A 26,098-nucleotide genomic window follows, 5' to 3' on the forward strand; every position below is an offset into this window, starting at 1 on the left:
ATGCCCACCTATGGGTTTAAGTCATTCTGCTGCCTGTCCTGCAGCCTGTAACATAATTTCTCTAGATATAAACAACACTAGTAATATTGTCGTACCTGTGGAAGAGGTGGTGTCTCTTAGGACCCAGTCCACCATGCAGGGTACATTATAAACACTAAAATCTGTGCTACTGAATACACGTTCATTAGTATACCATGCTGTTGAATTATCAGATTTTATAATTAAGTCAAAGACAGATATTTTTTTAATTACAGAAACCCGACTCCAGGATGTATCATTACACAGCCCACATAGCTACCCCAGATGGGTAGAAAATTCTGCATTCAGACCGTGTGGGACACAGAAGAGGGGGTGTGGCCTTGATTTTTAGAGAATACTTGAATATTTTCAAGTCTGATATTCCAGAATTCGATCACTGTGAATCAATGCTAGTAAAAATGGTGTTAAACTTTACTACTTCTTCTTATTCTCATTCTTTACTGACACCCCATGCTGATTCTATGTCAAGACCGGAGGCTCCCATTATGCTTCTTTTTCTTTATTTAAATATTTAAAGAAAGGCTCAGCAGCAAGGTATTTTTGTGCACCAAGTGTCGTATGAGTAAACATAGAAAAAAGGGGGGTGCACTAAATATATAATATAACAAGTAAACATAATATAACAGTAATATTTCCGGAGTTCTGAATGAAACAAACTCCATTTCCCAGAGTTCTCTAGTGTCACCAAAGAAACATCAACATGTGACTTAATCCTCCAATGGGTGTCCTGATCCCTTCATAAACAGTCCTAAACATGATGCGACTTCCTCTTTCTTTGCTGCTCACAGCAAGAGATAAGTACCTTCATGTTTACCTCTGTTTATGACACGTTATTTCATTTCATTGTAATTGACGTTGATATATATATATATGTTAATTGTTATTAAGAGTGTACTTTGCCTCAAACTGAATTGATTTCCTTTTGGCCATCGCCTTCGTTGTTGACTCCGACGCCAGCTGCCTTCTGCTGGCGTCGGAGACTGCGTGATTCGAAGCTTCGCTTCGCGCTGATACAATCTGTCAGCTGTTTCTTCCGCTTCACAGGCGGACCTCTCGGCGGGCTCGCGTCGGCTTCCCCGACCCATCGGTGCTCTCCTCGGGCTCGGGGAGGCCGGCGCGGCATCGCTACAGCCCGCAGCGCCGCTCACTAACCACCAGGGGAGCTCCTGCTCCTCCTGGTCCTTTCCTCTGTATTCCGGCGCTCGAGTGCGCATGACCGTTAAGTTATAACGGTCTTTGCGAACTCGAGCGCCGGAATCTCTCCTCAGGCGGCAGCAAAAACACACTTCTTTTCATCGCGGATTAACAGGAATTCGCACGCGAGTGCTTGAGAATATATTTACATACAGAATCTACATAATTTAAAAAAAAAAAAAAAAAAAAGAGGAGAGAAAAATCTCCCGTTCAGCATTCTCTAAAAAGATTATAACACTAAGCTGAACTGATTTTACTGGGCAGTGAGAGAAGGCGTTCTAAAACCCAGAAGACAAGACAAAAAAAAAAAAAAAAAGTGAGTAAGGTGCTTTAAACTTTATTATGGCAGCGCAGTACTCACCTCAATCAGATCAGGCCTGGTCTGAGACTGAGGAAGATCACTGCTATATAGATGAGGTGGCGATGGCTAACAGCTTACAAAAGGTTCTGGGATCCTCTGTGGAGACCAGTATTAGAAAAGCAGTAACAGACATGCTCATTCCCATTCAACAACGCCTAGAAACTATGGAAGAGCATTTAAGAGGGACCTCCCCTCCTGGGAGGAAGAGAACGCAAAAGAGGAAGCACCTTACGGAAGGGGGATGTATACCGGCTCGCAAGAGCAGAAGCTCTACGACCCCCCCGAGCCAGCCAGCAGATGCCACAGCTGCCGTTTCGGACGCCTTCTCCAGGCTGAAACAAGCCTTTATGAACAGGAAGGTAACCTCTTCCCATGAACCCTCTTACCCAGAGGAAGAAATGAGGGGAAATGTACCCTCAAGCCCGGAGAGATATGGACAGGGCACTGAAGACGACCAAAACAAGAGCGTCTACGACGCTGATCCTTCTCAATCCTCATCTGAAGAGGAAATTCAAATAGAGGGTTCAAAGCCCTCTGGTTCTGGGACTGCGGCAGACCCCATCCCCAAGAACACAACCGGAAACAAGCCTTCTGCAGAAGGGATGTTTACTCCGGAGGACCTTATGCACCCCAGATCCACAGACTGGGAACCGTCTTCAAAGACATCAAAATACATTCATTTCAGACTACGTAAGCCACTGGATAAAGAAGTCAGAGCTAGACTTCGAGCGGAATGTCCACGTCCGGATATTGCGGACAAGGTGGCTCTAACACCAGAACTAGATTCAAAGATGATTACCTTCCTAGGTAAAAACGTAAAAGACCCAAGGAAAGGCATAGACCGTGCCTGGAAGTCCTGTCAGGAAAAAGTACTAGACGTGGCGGGGCCACTAGCCAAGATTTCAGATCTAGCGGAAGAAGCAATAAACTCCTCTAATCCCATTGACCCGCTAATACTCTCTGGTTGGGCTCAACGGGCAATTTGCCTGTTAGGTAACGCCAGTTGTGCTATTTCGACAGAACGCCGAAAAGGCATCCTATATAAAATAGACGCCAAACTGAGCGAACTGGCAGACACAGAGTCGGGTCCAACAGCACAAGGCCTGCTTTTTGGAGATCCTTTTATGAAGGAAATGGCGAAATTCGTGGGAACATTTACAGCATTGGACAAAGCACAGGCCTCCATAAAAAGAGTCTTCGCGTCCAAGGTTTTCACCAGGGCCGGACGAGGCAGAGGTCGCTCCTCCGGCCGTTACTTTTTCGACAAAAGATCTCAACACTCCAGAGGCCAGCATAACTCCTGGCAAGAGCGCTCCGACACTTTCTTTCCCTCAAGAGGTCGTGGAAGAGGGCGCCCCTGGAGAAGAGCGGCCAGATACCCAGCCCAACAACAATCTACAGGTCAGTGTACTTATAGCAGCGCCAGCGCCACTGACTCCTATAGGTGGGAGGTTAATGATGTTTATAAATGCTTGGGATACCTTATCAGGAGACGCCTGGGTCAGGGACACAGCTCGGGGCCTGCGCCTAGAGTTTTTCGAGCAGCCCATCCAGACATGTCGCCCTACTCCAATAGTAATGTCTCAGACAGATCAAATCGCCTTAGACAGCGAAATACACAATCTTTGTCTGAAGAGAGCAATTCGCCCCTGTCAAAGCCAGGGAGGGTTTTTCAGTCCCATATTCCTAGTTCGCAGGAAAGAAAAAGTACGACCAGTCATAAACCTCAAAGCTCTCAACGAATACATCATTTACCGCCATTTCAAAATGGAAGGTATACATATGCTCAGAGATCTTCTGAGACCGAACGATTGGCTCATGCGTCTAGACCTGAAAGACGCCTACTTAGCAATACCAATTCATCAGGCACATATAAATTACCTGAGATTTTCCTGGAAAAATCGAGATTGGGAGTTCACAAGCCTACCTTTCGGGCTCTCTTCAGCGCCTTGGGTTTTCACCAAGCTTCTAAGGCCTGTAGTAGCTCATCTAAGAGAGCAAGGTGTTCGTCTTATTATTTATCTAGACGACATCATTTTTATGGCACAGTCACAAGAACTAGTTCAGAAACAGACCAAACTAGCTATAGACTTGCTACACAGTCTCGGTTTCCTTATAAATTGGGAAAAGTCAGTTCTTCTTCCATCCAAGAACATGGAATTTCTGGGCTTTGTTGTGGACACCCAGAATTGTCAGCTCCGACTCCCATCAGCCAAGATCCATTCTACCAAAAGGGAGATACGCAGGATCTTACAGAAGGACCTATTCTCTCTTCGAGAACTGGCAAGAGTGATAGGGTTACTATCCTCCATACAGATTTCCCGGTCCTCTTCACTATCGCGAATTGCAAAGACTGAAAGGCCAACACTTAAGACACAGTCTTTCATACTCTCAACTCCTAACATTATCTCCTCAAGCGAGGACAGAACTCAACTGGTGGCTCACTCACATGGAGGCCTGGAACGGCAGAGCCATTTTTGGATCTGCTCCAGATATCATCATCGAGTCAGACGCCAGCCGCTCCGGATGGGGAGCGAGATGCGGCTCCATAGCCACAGGAGGGACCTGGTTTTTTTCAAGAACTAGACCTGCATATCAACTGCCTAGAACTTCTGGCAGGTTCCTTTGCAGTACGCTCCTTCGCCAGAGACAGAGCGAGTTGCTGTATCTTGCTAAAAATGGACAACATTTCCGCGGTAAGATACATCAACCATCTAGGTGGCACCAAATCAAGACCTCTAGCAGAATTAGCCAAGGACTTCTGGCACTTCTGTCTGGCACATCGAATCTCAGTTACAGCAGAATACCTTCCCGGCCTATCAAATGTGGTAGCGGACTGGTACTCCCGCCACTCCACAGACTACAGCGACTGGAAGCTCGACAGAGGAGTCTTCCTCCGCCTCCAGGAGATTTGGGGCCCAATGTCCATAGATCTTTTCGCCTCCAGACTCAATACACAGCTACCAATGTTTTACAGCTGGAGACCGGATCCAGCAGCAACAGCAACAGACGCTTTTCTCCAACAATGGTCCCAAGGGGTACTTTATGCTTTTCCCCCATTCACCATGATAGCGAGGACCCTGGCGAAGGCCCGTCTGGAACTTTCAGACTTAGTCCTCATAGCACCGGTCTGGACATCTCAGACCTGGTATCCAGTTCTTCTGGAACTTTCCTCGGATTTTCCAATCCTACTACCCCAATTTCCAGATCTTCTTCTAGATCCTTCGGGGCAGAAGCATCCCCTTCTTCTCAACGGTTCTCTGACCCTGGCAGCATGGAGGATTTCAGGTCAAGATGGAGAACTCCAGGCATGTCACGCAGGGCGATCAGTCTCATCGAGGAAAGCTGGGCTCCCACCACCCTTAAGAGATATTCCAACTCTTGGGGCGCCTGGAGCACCTGGTGCCGGAGAAAAGGCTTACATCCAATTTCAGCACCTGTAGAGGACATCTTGAATTTCTTAGCATCTCTAGTAGAAAGAGGGCTCGCCTACAGGACAGTGAACGCATATCGTTCAGCGATCTCAGCTGGTCACGACCTCATTGAAGGAATACCAGCTGGTGAACACCACCTCGTCTGCAGATTATTAAAAGGAGTCAGACTTACAGTCCCGCCCCTTTCCCGCTATGACAAACTTTGGGACGTTAACAAAGTATTGAATCTTTTTCTTTCATGGCATCATAATGAGGAGCTATCACGTACAGCCCTCTCGGGCAAGCTTACTACTTTACTCTGCTTAGTCTCCTGCAGGAGAGTCTCTGATGTCAGAGCCCTTGACCTAGCGGGCAGAACTTTTTCTCCTGACGGTATTGTATTTCACATACACAGAAGGACGAAATGTAACTCTAGGGTAATTTCTTACCCCGCCTTCAAAGACCAACCTAAACTTTGTCTGGTGAAATGCCTAAAAGTTTATGAAGAAAAGACAGCCCCCCTTAGGGCCTCCCCCAACGGGCAACTACTGATAGCTCTGCGTAAACCACACAAACCGGTTTCCGCTCCCACTTTAGCGCGCTGGGTGCGCTGGACACTAACTCAAGCCGGGATAGATACCCAGCACTTCGGAGCTCACTCTGTGAGAGGAGCTATGGCCTCCAAAGCCTTTCAGGCCGGAGTTCGACTAGAAGACATCATGAGAATGGCAGACTGGGCAAGCGAATCAGTATTTAAACAATTCTACTTGAAACCAGTAGATCAACCGGCATCTATTGTGGTGAGTAAGCTTTAAACAAGCATAATGGGAGCCTCCGGTCTTGACATAGAATAAAGATTTTCCATAATAACTTACTAGAAAGTCTTGATTCTATTAAAGACACGGAGGCGAGCATTATCCCACCCAAAGAGAAAATAATACTGTACATCTCTCCTAATTGTGACAATGTATTATTATAAGTTACTAAAACTCACAAAAGAAATGATTGCATTTTATAAGAAATAAATAAATAAATAACCCAATGACATTTTCTCCCACCCCGATAAGGGAACTAGGGTTGTTATATACATGAAGTAATTTTACTTTCAATCTCCTTTTTCGACAGCGCCTGCCGACAAATCCGCTTGATCAGCTGTTCAACAGATCTACCAACTACAAGTACTACCTTATCATGGACAGCCAAGTTCGCAGCTTCGAAAGAGGAAGTCGCATCATGTTTAGGACTGTTTATGAAGGGATCAGGACACCCATTGGAGGATTAAGTCACATGTTGATGTTTCTTTGGTGACACTAGAGAACTCTGGGAAATGGAGTTTGTTTCATTCAGAACTCCGGAAATATTACTGTTATATTATGTTTACTTGTTATATTATATATTTAGTGCACCCCCCTTTTTTCTATGTTTACTCATACGACACTTGGTGCACAAAAATACCTTGCTGCTGAGCCTTTCTTTAAATATTTAAATAAAGAAAGAGAAGCATAATGCTCGCCTCCGTGTCTTTAATAGAATCAAGACTTTCTAGTAAGTTATTATGGAAAAGCTTTATTCCGTTGTACAAGGAACAACTCTTAGCATTTTTAGGATCTGCCTCCAATCATTTGTCACCATTTCTGATCCTTGTAGATTTTAATATGGGCCCATGGTCCGTCCGATCAAGCTGGCTCTTTGCTAAACCTTTTTTTAGGGTCTTGGATTTAAACTTGTAAAGTCAGCTACACATAATGGGGGGGGGGGATACTTTGTACTGGATTGTGACAACACAATCAGATAATCTCACCTATTGCCATCCAAAGCTGTATCTGGTTGGACCACTTTTTTTGCAGTTCGACGTCCAGCTTTTGGACCCCTACCTTAAAAAGAGTCATTTTGCTCCTCGAGCGATCCTGTCGAGGAATACTCGTAAAGTCACAAGCAAGGCCTTTGAATTATTGGCTGTCTCGGCTATCTCTTCTTGAGGTTGACACTCCCCTTGAGGATTTTATTGGTCCGCTTCGAACCATTACCAATGATGCTTTCAATGCATTGGCGCCACTACGTATTACGCTAAAAAAGAAAGTAAGCCACAATCAGGGTTTTCAACTGAGGTTCCTGCAGCCAGGAAAGTAAAACGAATGACTGAACGTAGTTGGAGAAAACACCCCTCTAATTCTACTCTTGAAGTCTATTAGATTGCGGTAAAAGGTTTTAAGGCAACTATCCATAAAGCCAAAGAGATAAAATGTAATGAGCGAATCACCTCTGCTAAATCAAATTCTATTCTTCATGAATTAAAAGGCACTCCAACAGATACACGTTGTCATCGACAATAATTGGTGCCAAAGATTCATGATGGTTAATACAGAAAATCAGCCTGCATCAATCCTGCATAAGGAGACTGTTTAAAAAGACATAAGAAATATTGAAACTGTGACACATGATAATTGTTTATTTGAGCCAACAGCCACATCATTTGCTTTTAAGCAAATGATAGAATCGGATGTTTTAAACCTAGTGCGTGCAAGGGAGACATTTTTCCAGCATCTTTTTTTAAAAGAGTTTTTGTCCTCTCTCATTTCATGGTTTACCACCTTCATCAATCACTTTGTTTTTGAAAGCTTGGACATCACCCTTTTTAAAGAGAATCTTGATCCCAGTGACCCGGCAAATGACAGGCCTATAACGAATGTCCCCTACATGTTGAACATTCTTGATAAAGTGGCGTGCAACCAATAGCAGGAATTGTTTGAACAACAAGGTATTTTTGCCCTGGGACAATCCGGCTTTCAGACTAAACATAGTACCGAGAGTTAAAATCTAATTTGGCTAATATCATAGACAAAGGCAGCTTGGACTTGCTTTTACCTCCTGACCTATCGCCCGCTTTTTTATTTGGTTAATCATGAGATGCTGGCTGTGAGATTAGTCGGGACTGGGAATTGCTCCAGTATGACTGCCAAATGGTTTAAATCCTTTCTTGGGCCTAAGATGGCAAGGGTGGTGAATGACGACCATCATCCACAGCAGGTCCCTCTTAGTTGTGCGGTCCCACTGGATTCGTGCCGTTCGCCACTGTTGTTTAATGTCTTCTCCAGACTACTGTGGGAGCTTTTAGATGGTCTGGGTGTGACATTTGGTTCACTGGGTCCTATACCAAAGATTTGGCATGGATAAATAAGGTTTTAGGGAACATTAGGGATGATGAGGAATTCTCTTGCCTTAAATGAGAAAAAGACTGAGATCCTCATTCTCGATACTGGTGCTAAATTAAAAAAAATGGGATGCTCAGTATAGCAGCTTTTTGATTGCTGGTAATAGTAGCCATGTTTTTGAGCATATAAAGACACACAGGGTGTTCTTTGACTCTGAATTAACTTTTAAAAAATATGTCTCGTGTTTGAGCTCTTCTTGTGCCTATATGACTGATTGATTGATTGAGAACTTCTAGCACACATATCCTTCCAGAACCAAGCAGGAAGCCTGCATCTAGGCGCAGATTTTCGATTCCTTTGCCCACTTCAGACATCACCACATAGGGAATTATTGAAGCAAATACGTTTTCAGCTTTTTCTGAAAAGGAGTAATAGAGGGTACACACCGTAGTTCGACTGGAAATGCATTCCAAAGAGGGGTGCCCTTAATAGAAAAGCATTGGTCACCCCGGAAACAAATTGAGAGGAAGGAACAGCCAGCACATTTCTCCTGCTTGAGCGCAAGGAACAGGATGGATGATGAGACTTAATCTTAGAGACCAGGTAGCTGGGTGCCACTCTTTGAATACACTTGTGTATTAAACACAATTATCTGAATGCTGTCCGTTTCCGAACGGGCAACCAGTGCAGCTTCCTTTGGAACTTGGAGGTGGGTGTCTTTTTGGTAGATTGTATATTAGGCTGACAGCTGCATCGATTGTATACTAGTCTGACAGCTGCATTCTGGGCCACCTGCAGCAGGTGTAATTGGCTCTCAGGTGCGTCCAGAAGAAGAGTGCTGCAATAGTTCAATCTGGAGTTTACCATAGTCCTGACAACTACAGCACGGTCCAATTCAGAGAAAAATGGCAAAATCGGTTCCAGGAGTGCCTAACTTGGTAAAACACAGATCTGACAACTTCAGAGACATGAGCACCAGAGATCAACGATGCCTCCCATACGCAACATAGATTTGTTTACCTTGTACGAGAAGGATGTAGCCACATCAAAAATAGCAGGACAATGAATAATATTATGGTAGTTCCCAAGAGGATTTTTTGGGCGGAACACTAGGGATTGGTCTAGAGCTTACTTAATAGCTGTAGCACAAGTTAAAATATGTTGTGTGGCTTCCAGTGCAGATTTTAATCTATCTAACATAGATTTGCATATCATCCGCATAGGAATTATATTTCAATTCAAACCTAGAGAAAATGTCCATTAATGGCCTAAGGTACACATTAAACAGTATCTGGCACAACAATTACCCCATAGGCACCCCCCATAGAGGGGGGAGGTTGTCAGAACAAAAGCCTCCAATTTTAACTGCTTGGGTTCGACCTTCCAAAAAGGAGGAAAACCACTTCAATGCACCCTCTGAAACCCGGCCAACTTCTGACAACCTGGTCAACAGTAGTTCAAAATCAACGGTGTCAAAGGCTGCTGATAGGTCAAGCATGATCAAAATGCACATAATCACCTTCGTCAGCTGCCCTCAAGATATCATCCCACACAGCCACCAGAGCTGTCTCGGTCCCATGACCAGCTCTGAAGCCGGACTGGAAGTTATATGCAGCCAACTTTCTCAAGGATCTTCGGGGGCCAAGGCAAACCGGCAATGATGGTCCAATGTTGATTTCTTTAGCAACGGTGTAAGGAAAGATTTGATTAGATCTTGGGGTACATTTCCCTGTGCTAATGCTATATTCACAAACTCTGTCATAACATTTTTAAGAGATGAAGTGTGTTGTACAGTGTGATAAGCTGGCATAGGATCGTATTAATATTTTGTTGAATCAAGACCTCAATGTCAGCTGTACTAACAGGTGAAAATGAAAAACCTGGCGCTGGGGGAATAAGCTTTACAAGAGAGTCTTGAGACTTGCTAGAAGATGGTGCATGGGCTAAGCATGAGTTAATTTTTGTACAAATGGCATTGATTTTATCATGATAGAAAGTATTAAATGAATTTGCCAGCGTACAGGAAGGAGGTAGTTGTGAGAAACCTGAAGGTTTCTCACCCGCTAGTCCCTGGGATCTGTCATCCAGGTGGCCAATACACGGCCATTGCTTTTGGATGCAGTTCCTGGGGGTAGACCAGTGCGGGAGATCACCTGGATGAGGGGTCTTGTGGGAGTGGTACAGCGGACAGTGAGACGTGGTATCACCTTCCCTTTAACACCTTTTCCCCATCCTACCAAGTAGGATACTTAGGAACTCAGCCCCAGCCCCCTTTCCCGACACAAACACTTTCTCACAGACAGCTCCCTGTGAGAGAAAACAGACTAACACCCGATCTGTATACCTGACATGTCCCAACACAAGGGTCACTCGGAGTTGAGCAATTACTGATCATAACGCACACCTGACTTCCATAGGTGGAGCATGAAAGCACACTCTGATCAAGGCATAACACACTAGGAAGCAGCAGTTCCAAGATGGCAGTTTAATATGAGGAGAAAGACGGCAAGACCATAAAGGGGTGCAAGGATGGAAGTACCCTTTACTTTTTTGGAGAAAAAAACACTACTTTCACAAGCCTCTGAGAATAAGAAACATAAAACCTGAAATTAAAGATGAAGGGACGTGCATTGTGTGGAAGGTACCTGGGGCTCTCCTGCATCGATAGCCAAGGCGGACAGGAGTGATTGCTGCCGTGGTACTGTCCTAGGCTCCCACAACAAAGCAGCGCCATTAAAGTCAGCACAGCCAGTGAGTCATGGGGAATGATAGCAAACCGGTCTGTGGTAGAACCAAGGTTGCAAGTGGCAACATTGTATGAAGAAATTTTGAAGAGAACAGTGTGTGAAGCGTATGTGATGAGCAGCGTGAATATAATTGAACATCCAAGGAATGACTGAACTTTTGAAGCCAAGATAGATACCATATACAGAGTGGTCCGGCACCACGTGGGTGCTTATTAAATGGTCTATGTTAGGTATACAACTGAGAGGTGACAAATGTGAACTGTGAATTGTGAAATCGAAGTGGTCCTGCAGCAGGTCAATCTAAACCCTGTGCACATTCGAAAGTTTTCGATAGCTAATACGAACTGTTATTGGTCCGAGCCCGGCTGAAGGAGACTAATTGTGTAAGAGGAAGGATCTGACCCTGGCTGAGGGGGATACGGGGTGAACCAGATTATTAAGTCTGTATACTTTCAATTGAAGACTCTAAAACCCATTCTCCCTTTTATATCTGAGTGTGATCGACCGGCGGTGGTAGGCACCCTTGTCAATGCCAGGCAGGATTACTGGAATGTGCTTTTGGTAGGCGGTCCAAAATATCAGCTACAGTATCTTGCAGTGGCCCAGAACTCAGCAATACATTTGATTTTCTCTCTACCATGGAAATCGCCAGTTTCTGAATTCCACAGAAGCCTTCATTGGCTTCCAACAGTGGATTCAGTTAAGTTATTGTGTCTTGTTTTCAAATGCATTTGTGGCCTGGCACCACCATAGCTAACATCATAAATTAAGATTTATAACCCCATGCGCTGCTTGCGATCTATGGGCCAAGGCTTTGTGCTGATCCCACCCTCTAAAACCACTTGTTGGGGTAACCGACGTTTCTCTGTAGCTGGCCCCCAGCCTTGGAACTCACTTACACTCCACCTGCAACAGATTGAATCCCTGATTGCTTTTAGGAAGCAACATGTTGGTTTAAATCTGAATAGCCACTGCACTGTATATTTTTATTTCTACCCCCTAGAACAAGATCTGTGCCTAGATGCAGCTTGCTGCTTGTTTCCTTAGTGATTTGCGCAATATAAATTCAATATATCAATCAACCTTGATTCACCCGAGAAAGGATGTTCTCTGAAAATTGGAGAAGGGGATCGGAGCCCAGAAGAGGGGGTTCCAAAGTAACAATTGTGGTATAAAAAGGGATCTGAACCCGGCTGAGGGGGATCCAGGGTGAAGATGAATCACCTGACTTGAGTACTTGTAAGAGGAAAATAACATTTTGTTTGCTTTGGTACATCAGGCCCTCTGAATCAAGAGACTTTGATAACTTGGACACAGAAGGCTCTGATGCTGGTAATGGAACTGTGTCCTCATGCCACAGAAGCCAGACAGTGTGCTATGTCCCGTACTGAAAACGTGGGGAAGGGAGGTCAATGGCCTGAACATCCTGACTTATAATTTTTGTAAAAACTGCTTTCTTTTTCATGACCACTACCCCACACTATTTGTATTTAGAAGATAAGGATTGGCAATAGGTGTTTTAGTTTAGGCCCTCTTATTTTGACGAGACTCCACTAGGACTACATTATTAATTTTTGATAATCGTAGCTTGCTCCCATCTGTAGATTTATGATTAGAGAGGTGTTTATCGGTGGGCACTGATGTGCATGACTAAGATGGCCACCTGAGTGAAGATCTCCGCAGCTCGGGATCGCGAAACAGCTAAAATCCTGGCATACAGGGTGAGATGCGAAATATAGGGGCTGCCCACGCTGAGGAGCACAGTCACTACTTAACTGCTGAATCTGGCCCTCTGTGATAACCCTTGGCCCCATCACTCCGGAGGCGCGTTGGTGCCGGCCTGCACATCCTGCCCATTTCCTACAGCGCGTACTCGCTGCTTGTGGGAAATTGGAGGTGTGGAATGGCGGCAACCAGCACACAAAACATCGGTACACCTGGACAAGACACGCGGCCACTGCGGCCAGACCAGAGTACCGATGGGGCTATTGTTATGTTGAGTGGAGACCTTACTGGCGACAGCATTCACGGCCATCCACCGCCCCGCTGCGGATGCTGATCCGTAACTACCTTGCTTTGGGAGAGCTGGAGATGTGGTGTGGCGACTGTCGCTGCACGGAACATAGGAGTACCTGGACTTTGTGACTGACCTTTGCAGAGACCCTCGGGTCGTTCCCCAGGACCCCTCCACTGCTGGAGTGAATTGAGGGGGTCAGGCTCTCCCGTGCTCCTTTGCTTCCCCCACGGGACATGGCTACCCTGGAGATTACACACCACAGAACACGTATGGACCCTTAACTGCTGCACTGCCGACTTGGGAGCCGGCTACTGTGCGGTATGCAACCTTCCCAGGAGTAACCTCAAGGAACCCATACTGACCAGCAACTGCTGCAGTAGGTTGTGTGGCGCCATCTTGAGCCAACAGAGTAAATTGAGGGCAACCCGCAGCTGCAAAGTACACGAACGCTCTGCTGCCTCAAGCATATGCTGTGCTGTGCTACCTGCGCCTACCTGCAATCCTGCATCACGGGAAGCTGGAAAGTAAAGATTGATTGCCCCCCACTGCCATTACAACCCACATTGGCCCGCAGCGCCCCTCTTTAGCAATGCTTACACCCCTGCTTCCTGTTTGATCTACAAACTTTATTATCCGTCCCTGACATAGTATTGGAGCACCACTCTTTCATGCGGTGGTAGCCCTGCAGAAGCCACATGGAGCTAGTTTGGACATTGCGGTGGCCCTATTGAGATACCCAATGCTTGCTCCATAGGAGATTAAGACCTACATTACTTGTTGCCCAATGGGAGTTGAGCCTCTGCAGTACATGAGCTGGAACATGCAATGGCTGGGCAATGCAAATAAAATGTGGCAACTCCAGTTATATATGGAACAGCATAAGGCGCGCATCCTGTTTTTACAGGAAACACATGCACTGGCTGTAGGCTGTGAGAATGTGCTAAAAACTGGGGTAAACAGTGATACTATACTTCATATTCAACTCAATGCAGAGGGGTCATGACCCTTATCCACAAGTCGTATGATATGTCCATAAAAAGGCACACTTCGACCCGCTGGGATGCTATGTGTTACTAAGGGGCGAGCTATTGGGTCTAGACATAGTATTGTTAAATGTATATGGATCCAACATTGATGACCCAGAATTCTACTCAGAAATAATGGACTTACTAGAATCATACCCCCTGTTACCCGTCTTGTGTGGAGGTGACTTCAATACTATAATGGACATAGACCTATATAGGTCAGGATGTAGATCCCGACAATTGACCAAAGCTACCCAAATGTTATGAAGAGGCCTGGCTGAGCTGGGGGTGGTGGATTCCTTGAGAGTACTTAACCCGACTTCACGTAAATACACCTACTACTCCACGGTGCACGATTCCAATTCCTGGACAGACTTGTGGTGGTTGTTCAGCACTCTTGTAGGTCACCTCAACAATGCTGACATACATCCCAAAACCTTCTCTGGCCACTCTCCGATGAAACTGGGCGATAAACTGGGAGCGAAAAGGGTGTGGAGATTCAAACCTCAATCACTGTTAAACCCTGTGTTTAGGGCTGAAATGAAGACGTATGTTGATGAATACTTTGAGATATAGTATAGAACTATAGATGGGCAAGTAAGAGGTCAATGATTGAGACTTGTTGGGTCATTGTATTGCATTAGCCTTCTCCAGCTTATGTTTTCTGCACTGTAAACTGGGGATTTCCAGCAGGGTTTCTACAGTAAAATATCCCATCTCAAAATCTTATCGGGGTCCTGAATGAAAGCCCCCTTAAATTCTTGTTCAACCCAAACATCTGAAAGACTAGGGGTGATTAGAAACAGGATACACTTGCTCAAGAGTGTTGACTGTTTAACGTCTATATGATGTGATGTTAGGATTGTTCATCTGTTTATGTAGATTTGTACCACCTGCAAGTTTTTTAATATTTTGTTAACAAGATGACACATTCTACCTCACATACTTTGTATAGTTACAGTTGCTTAAAATAGGTCTTTTGTGTTGGCTTTTGGACACATACTTCTCATTGCCCTCAGTTGAGAGAAACCATGGCTTTCTACTTCGTTCTACACTTCGTTTAGCATGAGCATTTTAAGAATGTTAGAGAAAGAGTTGGCATACACAGAAGCACTCGCTGTGAATGACCATACAAATCATGCAATCTAGTGCAACATTTCATTGTTTAACATAATTAAGTAGAATTGTATGCTGCTCGGGTTACTGCCTTAATGGTTTCCCTGCGCTGAAGCTTATCCATAGGTTGCCAAATTGTTCCCTGCCAGGAGTGTCAGGAGCACAGCCTTTGTTTGTTTGTTTATTAGGTTTATATAGCGCTTTAATCCAAAACACTTTACAATATAACAACAAGATACAAGGATAATGAAAGTAGCATATTTACAATCATGAAACAAACCAATGAAACAATATGTAGAACAATTTACCTAGATGGTAGAAGGTGAGGGAGAAGGTGAGGAGGAAGGGAGAGAGGATGTAGTCAAGGGAAAAGATGAAGTATCAATTTTCAATTATCAGATTCAATTTTCAAGTGGGTGGGGGGAAGGAAAGGGGAAGGGGAGGGTAGGAAGGGAAAAGGAGGGAGAATGGGGAAGTAGGCGGGGGTGATGGTAGGGAAGGAAGGAGGTCAAGGGGGGAGTGGAAAGAGATTTCAAGGAGGTGCGGAAGGAAGTGTAGGTGGGAATGGAGCAGATAGAGAGAGGTAAAGAGTTCCAATGTAGGGGGGCCAAGAACTAAAATGAACGAAAGCGTGAAGAGGTGCATGGGTGTCTTGATATGGGCAAAATCTTCCTCGGGGCCAGCCCTTTCAGAGCAAAAAATACCCAATTCAGCCCAAAATACAGGTTCTATTGTGCTGAGCAGTGATCTCATGCTAGTGACAAATGACACCTTCAATAAGTTTTAGTATTTATTCTAAACAGTGAATTTCATATACATTTGGGATTCAAGTTAGAGAAGATTACAAAGCATAAAACTTAGAGAAATGCAAAATATAGAGAAACATAGAACTTAGATAAACATAGAGAAACATAGAGAAACACAGTCTTACGCCCCTTCAATCAGCACTGGGAGACCCTGGCCCTCATAAGCTAGCTGTAACAAGCCCCGCTCAGAGGACAGCGCTGCCGGGATGCCGTCAGAGCTCCAATTCCGGGCACTTGATCTGGCTCGAACCAAGTCCACAGGACGATCTCCCACCCGAGTCATGTGAGCATGCATATTTTATAATCTCGTGCTGCCCGTCCATGACGCACAGTTCCAGAACTTTCCCTGTGCAAAATATAGGCTGGCTCATGGAAAAAACCCAACTCTGTTAATTTCCACTGCTCCTTCTTCTGAGCCCCTCCCTGGCTCCCATCTGCGCGAAAGCTCAGGAATGTCTTATCAGTGCCTTCCCAGAGAAAAGGAGATTAGCTTGGGGCCATGCAGGGCTACCGTTAGTGAGGCAGAATATTCTAAGGGAAGCAGGGATGTATTAACCCCATCTGCAAGCTCTAAAAGGCATGCACTCATAGCTTAGTGTTTATAGCGCTTAAGACTGGCTATCTAAGCGCTATATAGGTGCCATAATGTTCCAAACACTCCAAAAATGTCCATTAGCTTACAGAGCTAGGGCCCTCTCCCTGCCTGTCTATCAACAATGCATAATGTGACCTATCACTCATACTAGGCCTGCATATTCCTTGTAGCTCACTACTGCATAATGGAAGTGCTACAACAGACTACTGCCAGCATTTTGGCACATACTTTGAATACACTATTGGCTTTCAGCGGCTAATGCTGTCATCTAAAGCCCTGATTGGCAAGGTTGCAATTTTGTGTATCACTACAATGGGGACGGGAGGACGGTGAGTAAGAAGAGGTCAGCAGAGTGGAGAGAATGGGAGGGAGTGTAAAATGAGAGGAGAGAAGAGAGATAGAGGGGAGCAAGGTCATGGAGAGATTTGACAACCAGACAGAGGAATTGAAATTTAAGTTGGGAGAAAAAGGGAAGCCAACCAAGGTGAGAGAGCGAGGAGGAAATGGAGTTGTGAGGGCCAAGGAGACAAAGAGTACGGATAGAGGAGTGGTAGAGGGATTTGAGGGGAGCCAAGTGAGAGGCAGGGAGTCCAAAAAGGAGAGAAGAGCAGTAGAAGAGACTGGAGAAGATGAGGGAGGAGATTAAGAGTTTAGAAGCATGGAAGTAGAGGGAGGAGCGGATCTTGTGAATGTTGAAGAGATGGTGACCTGATGGGTGAGGTAGAGGCTAAGGTGGGAGTGGCTACAGAAAAACTGAGCATGAATTATGATTTTTTTCAACTTTTTTTATTAGAAGAAATAAATGAGGCATTACAAGGTTCTTGTGTGGGGAATTCTTTTTCCACAGGTGCAGTAAATAATTTAGAACCACTTTGAAATACAGATGTTTTGTCACTTATTTTTTCGGACAAAATTTTAATTTAATGCACAATTTGGATGGTTGTCGGACACTTTTTCACACTCTCGCGAAGGAGGAAAATCATTTTTACTCTCTTGAAATTGGATTTAATCTCTAATTCTAAAAATTGGGAGTAAAATCCTATCTGGAGCACTGTTAATAAATGAATGGTTCAGATTTAGAGGAGAGTTAGGTTTATCAGATCTGCAGATGTTAATGTTCTGATATTCGCATTTAGCATTCCCCTGTTGACTACAAGAGTTTTTACCACCATAAATGTGGTCAACTTTGTGAAGGAGGATCGTACGCCTGATAAATGATTGACCGTTTTCACAGTCATCAAGAGAAATAGCTTTGGGAATGGAAACCTCACTCCGACAGAAAGCCATTACATATTCTTGCATCACTGACATCTCTTCCTATGAGGAAGACAAATACTGCTTCCCTCCCAACATATTTAACTGGACTCCTGCCATTAAACTCGTCAAAGTATCATTTTCCTTTAGTTTGTGATATTTTCTACCCCGCAGCTGTGGTGCTCGAAGCGAGTGTTGAGAGGCAGAATGTTGCATGGACAGATTGGTTCCAAGCATCAGAAATGAGTTGTCCTGTAGTACCAGTTTCCATCGTAGACAAAAAAAAGGGGCAAGTGAGGACAAGACACATATAGAAGGCCCAAAACTGCTGCTGCAAGCATGTATTCCCTGATTGAAGGCTGCACATTGCTCATATGGTTAATGGTTTGGGGCGGTGGTGCCTTTGCACCTGCTGTACGATTTCATCTAAGCATCATGGTGGTGCCCTCAGTTGCCGTGTCACACTTAATGCCAGCATCGCAGCCAGAAACAGGCATTTGATTTGAGTTTGCTTGAGCATGCTGCACATCACGAGTTGCTTTTGCTTTTGGAATGCTGTCCGTGTGTAGCAAATATGGGTTGCACCTGTGTCTGCTTGCTTTCAGAATGTATAGCTGGGTGTCATAGCTGCCAAATCGCCACTAAAATCATAGGGCGTTTTCTTGCTTATGATGGCGAGCACTTAAAATAACTCGTTAGAAGCTAAACAAATTATACATGAATGCTTACAGCGTCTACTGTCCTTGCCCGTCCACATGGCAGCATTTCAACATATTTTTCTTTTCATTTAAAGTTTTACCTAACCAGCCACGGAGGTCAGTTGAAACAAAACATGGAGGAAAACGACAAAGGGTGGATAAATTGGAAGGTAGGTGCTCATCGTGAATAGCAGATGTGTAGCCTACCCTCGTGTTGTTTTGCCTTTCCCTGTTCTTGGGGTCAGCTGTTTTATACTTATTTTTGAGTGCCATGAACTCTGATGTCAAATCGTCAATGAGCTGGAGCCTTTCTCTCGGGGCTCCGTAAAGATCACGAAGAAAGATGTTACAGAAGCTAGGCCCGTCGGGCTGGCCAGCGATCAACTGCAGAATGTGACGGCGTAAATGCCTTGACATCTCACTTTGGGCGTATTCTACCCAAGCTGCACAAAGGTTGAGCCTCCTTGGTTATGCTTGATAGAGCCTGCTGCACTCTGCAGGGATACTCCACATGCCTGGGCCCATTTGAATTCCCGAGTAAATTGCACGTTAGACTTCCGGTCTTCTGGGGCGGACATGCTCGCTGTAGCTTGAATTTACCGTGCACTCTGGGCAGCGTGTTGGTGACAGACGTTGTGGAAAGCAGCACCTACATTTGGTTAGTGCCTACCAGAATTTACAGCTATATGAAACTACTACTTTCCGTTTGGAAGCTTCTCTTCAATATGTGTGTGTATATGTATGTATTTATGTATCGCATGGCATTTATATAGCGGTAAACCAGCTATTAAGCCAGGGAACTCTGTGCAACTAGGGAATCCAATGGTGGGCAACTATCTTACGGAACCAGTTAGAACATTAGACTGTAAGGGTTAACCTGGAAGGACATGGAGCAAGGGTGTACTGTGGTGGTTTTCACCCTGCCCCGCTTGGCCATCGCCTAACCATCCGCCATAGAGGCAGTTAATGACTGATCCCGGGCTGTGGGTGATTGGTAAGGCTGTGAGGACATTCGCTAGAAACTCTCCCACTGGCACTGCCAGATGTATTTCTGACGGCCTTTATAGTCGAGGGCCTACTCGTAGAAATGACATTCGTGTTAATAAATGTGTACAGAGAGTTGCTTTGCAGCTTATATGGTCACCTAGGTACACCTAATAAACTACTAGGGCTTGTGTTTGATAGGAAAGCCTACCAGTTCACAATCTGTGTTTTACATAAAAATGTGAATGCAGCGCTTCATTTGTGGTGTTAAAAATATATGCATTTTATTATACAGAATCACGTAGAATGTAAGCCATCAGTCATCAAAAGGAAGGTTTTCTTGCAGAACTAAGTCAGACTGTTACACAACATATAGATCAGTACCACCATGAACTGACTTCTATCAATGTAGCTTAGGTCACCAGGTGTGAAGTCCACGAAGAACGTGGCCGAGTACAATTGTCCATTCAGACATCCCTTTGTATATCAAAAAGGACGTTTTTACCTGCTTTCCACAGTATGGACGATGGGCTTCTGGACACAGCCACGTGGGCCCTGGAAAAATGAAAATGAAAATAAAAAATGGTGTTTTCTAAAACAGAGTTTCCTGGCGTTTGCAGCGCACAGGCTTCAAGAAATAAAAAACATAGAAAATGGTTTGGTTGCAAATCAAAAATGGGATTTACTCTATAGAAGTTATCAAAAATTGTGCATGTGCACTAAATGGGGAATACAATGAAAGCCATAGCAGCACAACGCATGTTAAAAATAATCCATGTTCTGCGATTAGAATATGAATGGTTCTCCACTATTATCTATGTCGAAATTCAGCTCTGTGCACCTTAGAATTATATTTTTCATTTAGAAGATATGTTCCAGCTCCAAGATCATGATGTATTTCCAATCCACTCCATTTCTGGCCACCAGCAAAGCGTGGAGTTACCCCAGTCTTGTGCCCATTGTCTGCCCAAGAATCTCCTGGTTATATCCCAAACTGCTAGAATTGCACTGTGCCACTGAACATACCTATCCTGTCAAAGATTAGATCCCATAAAATGGCACCAGTTCATCAAGCAGGAGCAATCTCTCTGGCTTGTTTTATTATTTCTATGCATCTCAGAAAAGATGGCTGTTGGTACATTCTCGTAGTGTTGATGGGTGTTGAGGTAGGGAGAGTGGTACCACCAGCTCAGCACACATTGGGGCACTCGGGAAAGCCGGGGACTAGGGTGCCACTCTCACATGTCATCCCTGGGGCAGTACTCGCTCTGGCTAACCTGATAGACTCCCTTGCACGGGGTGCGATGGGTGCCTACCCCCACTCCTCTCACCCAGGACAGGCTTTGGCTTTTGGGGCTGTTCACTTCATCCTCCACTTATTGGCATTATTATGCGAGGTGTGTGTCTGCTGGCTGAGTAATTGCTTATAATAGTTTACATCGGCACCTTAGTCAAAAAGCCTGCAGCTAAACCCAAAACTGCAGGCTTGCTTGAAGGAGGTGGAAAGATGAAAGTGTTTTATGAAAGGAAAATGAAAGATTGAACATGTAAACCGTGTTTGTATGAAGTGTCTCTTTACTCAGTCATGATAGGATCTCCCGAATATTATTTTAAGGCTAATTAGAATAACCCTAACAAGGATTGTCAACACATTGAGCATATTTTATGGTGACCGTTTTTCTTTACTTCTGATCGCCTTGTCAAAGGCAGTTGCTCATATTTTATTGATGTATTATTATATTTGTAATCTCATGCTGCATTAGTGTCCATATTGCAATATTTTGTTTATTTGTTAAATGGAATGAATGTCAATCCTTAGACCAAGGTTAAAGTTTTGTATTGCACATAGCTCTTTGTAATCTTGATTTTTCCCATTCTGATACCAACTCTTTTCGCGTAGTTTGTCTAGAAGATATTTAAGCTATTTGTTTCTGCCAATCGCCAAGTCAAAGCTTATTTGTTCATAACAGAGTGCTATTATAATGGAAACACAATAAAGTCAATCCGTGGTTTCTCCAATATCACAAGAAATAATTAAATTGGATGTCAGTTAATAATCCATTGAATAGTGGCAAAAGGTGTCCATACAGAAATCGATTGCCCACAAGCTTCATAAATCTGGAAAAGGTCTCCTAAAGTATTCCATTAAAATGTGCCCAGTAGAGGTACAGTTTCAAAGGATAGGGGTAGTTTTAAGTGACCTGTTGCAATGTAGCACTTTAAAAAACACCAATAATATTAGATAAATATATGCAACACTGTAAAATAAGAAAAGTACGAAAATCAAGGGGAGGGAAAGAACCACTCCCTACATTACCACTACACTCTTGTCCTAGGACTGGCCCGTGTCCCCCCAATCATTAAACCTATTCTACAACCTCTCCTGACTTTGCTTGTTAACCAGGTTCTCAATGAGGTCCGGAACACTCGCCACAAATAAAAACAAAATGATGGATTCCAGCGAGGTGTTATGAGATTGGCAATAGCAGTCACCAATATCTGTTTAGATCCATCTCCAAGAGAGCAACTTTAAAGTCAAGGGTCAGGCTAACACTTTGCTAATAGGCTTCTTGTGTCAATTTTAAGTTTATCCTCCAATTAGCCCCAGACAAGCCTCCTGTGTTTTTCATGAAGAAGCTTGAAGCTTATTGTTCGATTTCAACTGCTTTTGAAAGCATTGTGGTCACTTGGAATGCCTAAATCGGGTGCAGAATCCACTAACACAACAGTGGGGATGTTATTGGTTTCTAGATTGGGCAGTGTTCCAAACCCCTTGTACCATAAAAGTTGTGTGGTGTGGTGGAGGGCACATGTGCAAACTAGAATACATTGTGCTGGTGTATTTGCATTACTGAGCTTTCTTAAAGTTTCCTCTATTTTATCTTGTGTAGGAATCCGGCTGCATGTATTGTAAGGGTTGTAACATTTGCTTTTCTTTTACAAACACCCACCTTCATTCATGTATTCTAAACTGTCAGGGGGCTGGCAGGTATTGAGGTCTTCAAGGATGTAAGTGCTTCAGTCTGCCATCTTCACAACTCTTGGTACACTGGCAGCAGTCTTGCCAAAGCTTCTGCTAACCCAATCTCTTTAAAGGTTGGTACTTCACCCCTTCACGTCTCCTTGAACGGTCTTATCATGGATCTAACTAGGGAAGAATTGCCAAATTGTCATAACTGAGGGCACCTGCTGATAGGCTCCTTTTAGAAGCAGCCTGGGGGATTTTCAAGCAAAACATTAACTTGGCGTCTGGCGACCCACGTGGTTCTCTATTAGACTCTTTTTTTTTTTAAATGCCACTGCTTTGGTTGAACTAAACGGGAGGTCCCAGGATGATGTCCCCCCTGAAACACACCTATGGTCTAGCCATTATTTGACTACTGCCTGGTCGACTGTTATTCTTTTTGCAGGGTGATAGTTTTGAGGTCAGTACGCACGCATGGGAGTGATCATGATCCGATAATTGTTAGATGGAATATGGCACCATCAATTACTGGGCCAGAACCTTCTTTAAGTAGCAACAATTTTGATTTTGGATCATAAATCAAGAAAACTGTCCAAACGGCAATAGGCTGACATTTTTGACAATGCAGAAGTTGTGTGGGAGAGTTTTTTTGTTGCAGTCTTCTGTAGAGGACCTGGCTGCTACTTTAATAACTAGCGAGAGATTGATGACTTTAATTGCTGAGCTATGCAGGAATCTAGGTACCTCTCCGCCAGAGGATTGGCCAGGGTACTGTGTAGGGGCGCATACTGATGCCTCGTGGTTTGATGCGGTGTGCCGTAGGGCCTAGTTTGCTCTATGGTTTAATGCTAAAGCTGATAATAACACTGTGGGTGCTAGGTATATCGAGGAGACTACAAAAAACTCCTGAGGTTAAAGAAAACATTTTTATGAATCCCACTGGGAAAGATTAGAAACTTCCATACGCAATAAAGATATAAACGTTTTCTGTAATCTGGTGGCATGTGGCTTCATGGAAGGGTGCTCAAGACTTGATTTGTCCTATGTCATACCGTGAGTGGGTCCAGCACTTCAGGGCCATTATGTTAATCCCTCATTTTCTATCTAAGGATGATACAGGCCTTATTCTATTGGTTGGTGAAGTGGAAAAGCTATTTTAGGTACCAAACCAGGCAAAGCAACGGGCCCTGATGGCATTTGACCAGAAATATACAGGTGTTCTCTGAATGGTGTATACCAGTCTTCCTAACATTTCTTAACACAATTGCTGCATCGGGGAACATTCCACATTCCTGGTCTCTGAGCTCAATTAAACCAGTCTTTAAAAAAGGTTCTAGGACAGATCCCCATGGTTATCGCTGCATCTCATTATTGGATAGCATTTCAAAAATGTGTATTAACTGCTTGCTGGGCAGGCTTGAGACATGGATTGAGGAAAATAAGATGCTCCCCATCCATCAGGCTGGATTCAGAAAGAGTTTCTCAACATCGGACCATGTCTTTGTGCTTTCAGCAGTTTTGGTTAAATATGTGAGAATAAGAAGGGGAGGAATGTATGCAGGCCTTTTGGATTTAGCAAAGGCCTTTGATTCCATCGATCGCCCTCACCTCTGGGCTAAACTCCAGAGACTGGACGTACTAGCTCCTTTGCTACACTTGATTGTGTGCTTATACTCGAATACTAGGTCTTCTGTTGGAGGTCATTCTAGAGCAGGCCCTTCAACCAAGTTTTTCACCAATAAAGAAGTGCATCAGGGTTGTGTCCTGGCTGCGCTTATGTTTATTATATTTTACCAGATTTTATGCCTGTCTCACATCTGCCAGGTTCATTTCCTCCATGTCTGAATGGGGTGATGTACCCCACTCTATGCAGATGATGCAGTATTATTAGATTTGACCTCCAAGGCCCAAGGTTAAGTAGCCTTAACTATGTATCTGATTATTTTAAAATCAGTGGTTTAAAACTAAGCCTAAAGAAAACCAAGATAGTCGTTTTGGCTCCAAAAATGAAAATAATTTGTATTGATGCATAGATAATGTGAATTTAAGTGTGAATGATTCATACTGCTGCCTGGGTGTTATGTTTGCAAGCAATTGTCAGTGATCTGCACATCTAGCCCTGGTGGAGAACCGCTTAAGTACCGGTTTGTGTGGGCTCAGGTCTTTTTATCAAAAATGTGGTGGTTTTCGCTTTGATAAATGTATTCAAGCCCTTGATGCCAAGATTTATTCTGCTATATTGTATGGCAGTGAGTTGTGGGGAAGTGCGAGCTGCAGCTTGTTGAATCGTATTTTATATATCTGTCTGAGAAAGCTGTTAGGTCTGATATCCAGTACCCCGGGAGCTTCTCTTCCGCTAGAGACCTGTCACGGTCCATACCCCCAAACGTCAGGTGCAGACCAACATGCCCAGGGCTTTGGGTTCCATGGGGGCCTTAAAGGCCCCAAAGGGTCTCACAGGGGCCTCCTGGATTCGGTCCTGGCACTGTTGGCGCCAGGCTCATACTGTCATCCCCAACATGACAAGGTTCAAACCCAGTGAAGCACGTGTAAACCAATTTGAAGTGGGCTGAAGGGACTACTTGCCTAAGGAACTATTTGCTTGGGTGTGGTTGCTGGGACTACTTTTCCTAAGGACTACTTTCTGAAGACTATATAAGCCATGCCCTTTGTACAGAACATGCTTCGCGTTATTCTGCACTCCTGCAGCGTAACGCTCACCGTGTCTGCAAACTCCAGGCCAGTCTTCAGCTACGCCCGTCCAGTTGTCTCGAGCTACCTGCAAGGAAGAAAGAGAGAAAAGAGAGCAGCACAAGACACTTACCTGATTTTCCATCTCGGTATTCCTGGAGTCTCTGTTACTGCCGAGCTGCAGGGGAGAGGACACCAGGTTAGCTGCGCAGACCACGCAAGCTACATCGCTATTCAGCGCAACGCTAATACTTAACAGAAGCCGGCTCAGTCCAGCGGTCCATCGGAGCACCATCACGCGATCGCCGCCCATCATCCGATCGCCGCTCCGGAGCTGCCACATCTGTAGAAACCTAAAAGAAGACATCAGGTTAGTCGCGCAGTGGGGAAAGCCTCATTTAGACTTAAAATCTTGCACAACGCCGCTACTCACCCAGAGACAGCAATTCTTCGCGGACCCGCAATACATCTTCACGCAAACTCTGTTCTGGAGATTCCACACCTGCAGAATGCAAAGAACAGCAGGTTAGTTGTGCAGAGAACAAAACCGTGGGGAAAAACTTTCGCATAGCGCTGGCGCAAAACTTACCTTTGGAAGCCAGCTACCATTCCTGAAAAGGACCTCGCTCCATATTAAGCATGAGGGGGAACCTGTAGGAAGGGGCACAGGAGTGGACTTTACAACTTGAACTCTTAAGCAATCCATACCATTGGAAAGAGACTTACCTATTGAGTCACAGTTTTTTGGAACTCTGCAGGATCAGTTAAGTAACTAGATCCTAAAACTTCTACGCACCCCTGCATAGAGACGCAAGATGGAGAGCCCGCCATTCACAATACAAAGGTGAGACATAGCAGAGTGGTGCAAGAGGAGGTCACAGGAAGCGGGAGTTGCCCTCATCCTTATGGTTGGGTAACATTTGATTTAACATTTTTAGGCAAACCTGCTTTCGTGGCGAAGTCAGAGGGGGGCACAAGGAACCACTGATCACCAGAACGTCCAGATCCGTTTGGCGCCCCCGTGGAGATCAGGTGAGCATA

General features: G+C 44.5%; 1 protein-coding gene across 2 annotated transcripts in view; it reads left to right on the top strand.

Annotated features, from left to right (window-relative positions):
* TRMT10A (tRNA methyltransferase 10A) overlaps nucleotides 1–26,098 on the top strand; it is a 477,951-nt gene that overhangs the window by 194,562 nt on the left and 257,291 nt on the right. For both annotated transcript variants that reach the window (XM_069630723.1, XM_069630724.1), the window contains exon 4: nucleotides 18,513–18,587. In XM_069630723.1, the coding sequence (XP_069486824.1) occupies nucleotides 18,513–18,587 (75 nt within the window). The remainder of the gene's footprint in view (nucleotides 1–18,512; nucleotides 18,588–26,098) is intronic.

The sequence above is a fragment of the Ambystoma mexicanum genome, chromosome 6q (genome assembly GCF_040938575.1).
Source record: "Ambystoma mexicanum isolate Mex_15411 chromosome 6q, UKY_AmexF1_1, whole genome shotgun sequence".
NCBI lineage: Eukaryota > Metazoa > Chordata > Amphibia > Caudata > Ambystomatidae > Ambystoma > Ambystoma mexicanum.